At 59.8% G+C, this 6,060-nt stretch overlaps 1 protein-coding gene across 1 annotated transcript in view; it reads right to left on the bottom strand.

Moving 5' to 3' along the window:
- BAHCC1 (BAH domain and coiled-coil containing 1) overlaps positions 1-5,224 on the bottom strand; it is a 59,647-nt gene extending 54,423 nt beyond the window's left edge. Inside the window, exons 1-7 of the mRNA XM_024760628.1 lie at positions 4,954-5,224; positions 4,754-4,862; positions 2,525-2,662; positions 2,106-2,229; positions 1,607-1,697; positions 1,092-1,227; positions 24-173 (exon numbers count right to left, since the gene is read on the bottom strand). Coding sequence (XP_024616396.1) covers positions 24-173; positions 1,092-1,227; positions 1,607-1,697; positions 2,106-2,229; positions 2,525-2,662; positions 4,754-4,862; positions 4,954-5,224 — 1,019 coding nt within the window. The remainder of the gene's footprint in view (positions 1-23; positions 174-1,091; positions 1,228-1,606; positions 1,698-2,105; positions 2,230-2,524; positions 2,663-4,753; positions 4,863-4,953) is intronic.
- Positions 5,225-6,060: the final 836 nt, after the last annotated feature.

Raw genomic sequence — 6,060 nt, 5'->3', positions numbered from 1 at the left:
CCCCCCCCGCCAACATCCCTAACGGGACCAGGTCCCCACTCCGCATTGCCGAGCTAGGACTCCGGGCCAGCTCCCCGGAGCCCCAGGGGTCTACGTCCGCCGGCGGCGTCACCTGGGCCGCCACGCCGCAGTGCCCGGTCGGCCGTCCCGGAGCCGGGAGCTTCCTGGAGAGGCTGGAACAATCACCCCGCCCCCCAGTCAAATTCGCCCAGGATCTTCCTCTGAGGATTGGAGGTTTGGAGGGGGGCGATTTGAGAGTCAGAAATTGTTTTCTCTCAACGCCCCAAATCGGCCACATTATTTCTCCCTTCAGCGCCTGCCCCGGGTCGCCGAGCCGAGGCCTGTCTCTGCACTGCCGGGGGACGTGGGGTTTGCGACGCTGGGCTGGGCCCTGGGGAGGCGGACAAGTGCCCGGGCCCAGTGCAACCTTCACCGCTGCCCACGTCCCAGCAGACCCCCGGCCTCCGTCGTGCACCTCCACCTCCCGGCTGGGCACTTAATGCCCCCCACCTCCCTTCTCTTCCACCCCCACCCAACGCCGAGAGTCCACTCGGAAGCGAAATTGGGGGTAATTTCAGACGCTGAGTGCGGAACGGCGGAGCAACACATAGACTGGACGGCTGTGCGCCCGCGTGGAGGACCGCTTTCATTCGACACATTTCTCCTCATTTCCTAAATCTGCATTGTTTTAATGTTTGATATCACCTTAACAACAGGGAGATGGGTAGGCTTAATATTCTTAACTGTGAACTTTGCAGAAAGTCTTCTGATTTTTTTTAGCCGTCCCATCGTGACAATAAAGCGATTAAGATGTTTTCCATTTTGTGAATACCATTTTAAATTGCTATATTTAATGCTACAGGTTCTACACGTCTTATTTGCAGACTATTTTGTGTTTGATTTAATCTACAACCGAAAACATAATGTATTAAGTGAATACATATTTGCTCAGCTGATAAGCTTTTTAATATTTATTCGGAGAGCTTTTGCATTGTAAATAAACGGAACCTACACAAAGAGTTCTCTTTGTCTCTCAACTTTATACAAAGGGGTTTGGGGCTTCCTCCCTCTGGGGATCGTCAGCTCTCTACCCCGGTCTAACAAATAACTCGGCTCGCCGCCGCTCCGGCCTGCAGAGCGAGCGCCCGGCCTCCAGGGCCGGGGGAGCGCCGGGCGAGGGGGCTGCCCGCTCCGGGGTCAGGGGAGGGAGGGGCTGCCCGCGCCGGGCTAGGGGCCGGGGGGCGCGGGGAGGGACAAAGGGAAAGGAGGGGAGGGAGGTCGGGAACCTGCGGCTTCAAAGGCGCGGAGGGCCCGGGGCTGCGCGCGCGGGGGGTGGGGGGCTTCCCGGCGGCCTCCGGGGAGCCGTGTATGCTATGCTTTTGTTTTGTGGGGTTTCTTTTTACCGATAAGAAATTCCAAAATTGTCGAGAAAGAAAGAGTTGCTCTCGATTCTCGGGACGCGGGCTTGGTTACCAGCAGCAATTTCAATCTTCACCTTCAGCGGGTGGATCGCGGGCTGGATTGATCCTTCCCCACTAGCCCGCTAGACTTTTTACGCGGAAGGAGGTGGGTTATTGTCGCTCGTCTGTGCCACAGAGATTCTTACCAGGTCGGAGGGAGCTTTTCTTTGTGCTCTTTGCTCCCGGGGAGAGGCCGCGCTGCGCCTCACCGCCCGCCAGAGAGCGGCTCCTGGGGGCCTGCGGAACACGAGCCAGGCAGGGAGCGGGCCGCCCCGGCCTGGGCCCGGAGCCCCGAGCCCGGAGCTCAGGCGCCGCCATTCGCGAGTCCTAGGGCTCCGAGCCCCCTCCCCCCAGCTCCAGGAGAGGCCGCAGCAAAGCACAGCTCCAGCCTCGGATCGGGCCGGACTCAGAGAGGAAACGGAGCGAAAACGGTGGCGGGCACGCGGCCCCACGCCGGCTGGAAAATCGCTGACAAGGGTATTTTGGAAACAGCCGAACCTCGGAAAGCCGGGCTCCTCCCCAGGACCCCGCGGCGCGGTCCCTGGAGCCGCCCGTCCCTCTGCGCGTGGCTCAAGCGCTCCAGGATGTGAGGCTCCTTCGGGTTTGCTTCGGTTTTAACTTATACACGGAAAAACCTGCCCTTGCTTCGGCCGCCCGCATCCCCCGGCGCCGTCTCCGAGTGCGCTGGCGTTGTGGGACCTGCAGGCTGGGCTGGGGCCCGGCGCGCGCGGGGCGCGGGCTGCTCGGGCGCCGCCACAGAACCCGCTCCCTGCGAAACGGTCGCGCCCGACACCATCCCCCCCGCACGCCGGGAGAGGACCGAGGCCCGGGGCCGCGCCGGACCCCCGCACCCCAGGGCGCACCCGCCCGCAGACCCCGCCTCGCGGGCGGTGGCCTGAGCCCCGCACACCGCCCGGAATGCGCGCGGGGAGAAAGCCCCGCTGCGCTAGCCTCGCTTGGCCACCTACGTCCTCCACCCTCACCCCCCCCCGGAAAAAATTTTCTGAAATGCCCTAAAATGAATTAGGCTCTGGGAAACGAACCCCCCAAAACCTCGCGGTTACCCCTTTCCGCCCGGTCCCTCGCCCCGCACGCGGCCGGCGGCCGGTAAGCCCCTCTGGTAGGCGGCTCGGGCCGCCTCGGCCAGCGCGAGCCAGCCGCTTCCCAGCGCCGCGGAGCGACCGGGCGGGGCTGACCCGAGGCTGCTCGGGGGAGGGGAGCAGGGTGTGTGGGGGGCGAACAACTGGGGTTCGTTCGTGGTGCCGCCAGAGCCGGGAGCGCGTTGGCTGCGTCGGGGACCTCGCCGACTGTCCACCCGGAGCCGCCCGCGCGGCTTGCGCCAGACGCAGCCTGGCGGTCCCTGTCCTGTCGCGATCATTTATTTTTAATGCTGGGTGTCGATCGAGACAACAAGCGCTCAGAGCAAAGCAAGGACGCATTACGGGGGGAATTTTAAAGCGATCGATAAGATTTTTCAAAGGGAGAAAAAATCGCTCTTATATATAGTCCATCTTTAAAAAAGAAAAAGCCTGCTCGACATTATAACGGATTTTTAAAAAGGGAAGATATATACTTCTTAACATCGCAACCCTGAATTTCTCTTACTAAAAAAATTGTATATCCCCAAAGCCAAAATAAAAAATAAAATAATAAAAATACAAAAACAAAAAAATGAAAGCAATTTCAGTTACTTACTGGAGGCTGTTTCCTGGATACAATTGAATGCAATACAATTAAACCAGTAAATGTGACTTTGTTTTGTATTCCTATTGGTATTTTCAATGTGCTGACTGTTGCACTGTAAATGCACCGCTTCCACAACAACGACTCTAGCGAGCCCATCCAGAGCGGCTCTCAAACCTGCAGCCCGGCGCGGCGAGCCACGGGCCCTGCATACTAATAAGCTCGTGCCACTCAGCCCCGAGCAGCCTGCGCGCTGATTGGCCGCGCGGCCCTCCTCTGCCGGGAGCTCGTGCCACTCATTCGGCGTAAACAGGCCTCCCAATAGGCTGGCGCCGGGCCAGGGAGCTGCCAATCAGGGAGCAGCAGGGCTACTACTGAGCCCGATGGCGCCTAATTCAAGCCCGGCGACTGCGCAGCTCCTTTGCGCAGATCGTTGCTGCTGAATGGGAATGTGTTGGCGCAGGGCGGGAGAGGGAGCAGGGGCGAGTGGGAGCCCGTGTCCACGCCGCGGGGAAGGCTTTTGCTTTTTTTTTTTTTTTTTTTTTTTTTTAAATTTAACCCAGCAGGTATAAAGTTTGGCGTCTGGAGCACAGAGGCCAGGAGAAGAAACAGCAACACGCGTTGAAGCAGATGCTCTTTAAAATACCTGGGATTTGTCTAGCAGGTGGCTGAACCCGGCACAGGTAGGCCCGAGTCCCAAGCATGGAGGCCTCCCCGGGTTGCCCGGCCCTTCCACCACTCCGAGGCCTCCGCCTGCTCTGACCGAGCTCAGGAATGTCCCATGCCCACAACCTGGGTATCACGGGCTCTAGAGTCGCCTGCCTGGTCCTCTCCTCCCCCTGCCCCAGGGATCAGACCCTGGGGAGAAGGTCCTGTATCTCTGGCCACCTATCTGCGGAACCTCAGTTTTTATCTCTTTTGGCTACATTTTGCAACGCAGCACCGATCAAAATGAAAATCGGGGGTTTATGGCCATAACAAAGATTTCCCCTTCTTCATCTGCAACTAGATTTTTAAAATATGTTCACCTTGATACCCACGGTGTGGAAACCACGCATGGTATTTTTCAATGTTACTTTCCTGCATATCTGCTAAATTCTATGTTGCTTTCCTGCATATCTGCTAAATTCTCGCCTCAATTAAAAGAGCCACTGAACGAATATCTTCATCGTAATCAGATGCAAACTACTTTTAAAGATATTCTCCAAATATTTCTGTTAGATTTGGTTTCCCAACAATATGCTATTTATTCTCTGGAGTCAAGGCGATGCCTTAGTGGCGATGGATACATTATTTTTACTTCTCTTTCTCCACGTGAAGCTCTGCCTGCCCCTCTGGGGGACCAAAAAAAAATCGTTTTTATACTAGATGCCAAGCAACACAGGCACACGCGTTAGAAATTCTCCGCCGGCTCATTCCGGTAGGGACACGAAGGGGTTAAGCCGGAGGCCTTCTGTTGTCACCTTCCTTTCCCCGCCCCCCCGCCCTCTCCCGCAGGACCTCCGGGATTGGCTGGCACTCCGCCAGTAGGCTGTCAATCACCGAGTGTAAACAAGGCGCTGATTGGCTGTTGTCTAGTCCGCACAGGGCCTCCTGAAAAAAGCAATTACTGGCTCCGCGGTTTCAAGGCGGCCCGAGGCCGCTTGATGAAAGGAGATAAGCTGGGGACCGTTTCCAGGACCCCCGCGGGCTGACCCCGGCAGCCCCGGAGCCGAGGTGCTGCAGAGAGCCAGCGGATCAAAGGAATCCAGACAGAAAGGGGAAGCGGGCGCACGGCCCCTGCCGGCCTTTCCCCGCGGGTATCTCTGACCTGGGTGGGGGCTCGGGCCGCGGGCGGGGCTCCGGAATTGGGAGCCCGCTTCGGGCGGCACGGCCGGCGGGGCAGCTCCGGAGAGCCCGGGGCTGGCAGGTAAGCGCCGGGCTCCGCGGGCCGGGGCCGGGGACTCAGGACAGGGCGCGCGGCCCTGAGTCCCGGCTCCGGCGATACCCCTACCGGGCGATGAAGACCCCCGCCCCCCATGGCCCGAGCTCCTGGCCAGTCCCACTTGGTGCCTTCGGAAGCGACCCCGGGTGGTGCGCATCGGCCGCGAGAGGAGAGGCGGCACGCATAAATTCATAAGCGTTCGGAGATCTGATTAGCGCACAGCTATTCATTAGGCCGGGGGCGATTGAATTAGGTCCCGGGTGCGGGCCCGGGGGGGCCGGCGCGGGCTGGGCGCAGCCTTCAGGACAGGGAGGATGCGGTTATGGCGCGGACCACCGGGCTTGTGCCATGGCTTCCGGAGGAAGAAGTCAAAGCATCGGCCCCGGAGTGAGTGTTGAGGGGACGGGTTCCTCCGGGTCCTGCCCTAGCGGGTGCGTGCGCAGGCCGCCCGCTTCCCACGCACACCAAGGAAAGCCAGCCTGAGCCTGGCCCGGCTCCGGAGAAATCGCGCCCTCGGAGGGGTGGGTGGGTGGCTGGCTGGCTGGCTGGGTGGGCGGGGGCGGCCTCGGCTCCTGGACCCAGCTCAGGACCAGGCGGGGCCGGAGCTAGGCCTGGGAGCAGCTAGCTGTGCCGTCCCTGAGCTCGCTGGGCTCCCACCGCCCCTGATCCGGTGGCCTGGCGCGCCGAGGCGGCCGGGTCCGCACGCCCAGGGGCCCCGCCAGCTTCCCTCAGCCCTCGGAGTTCCGGCCCCCAGCAGGGCGCCCCTAGCCCCCGCACGTTTCCCACTCTAGTTTGGAAGCGGAATTCCCCATTACTTCTCCGATGACCTTGTTTTCTGGCCCAGAAACTTTTTTTTACCTTAAGTTTTAAAGCTCCATTTGAAATTTTAAAAAATTATAAAAAGTGTATAAGAGAAAAATCCTCCATCCAAGAGAAAACACCTTGGCAACCCGCGGCGTCCCTGGAGTTACGCCGAGTTCCCGGAGCGCGCGC

This window comes from Neophocaena asiaeorientalis, unplaced genomic scaffold, assembly GCF_003031525.2.
Source record: "Neophocaena asiaeorientalis asiaeorientalis breed wild unplaced genomic scaffold, Neophocaena_asiaeorientalis_V1.1 scaffold30, whole genome shotgun sequence".
NCBI classification, from domain to species: domain Eukaryota; kingdom Metazoa; phylum Chordata; class Mammalia; order Artiodactyla; family Phocoenidae; genus Neophocaena; species Neophocaena asiaeorientalis.
The sequence above is the reverse complement of the archived record's forward strand: the minus strand, read 5'-3'. Positions and strand labels throughout refer to the sequence as shown.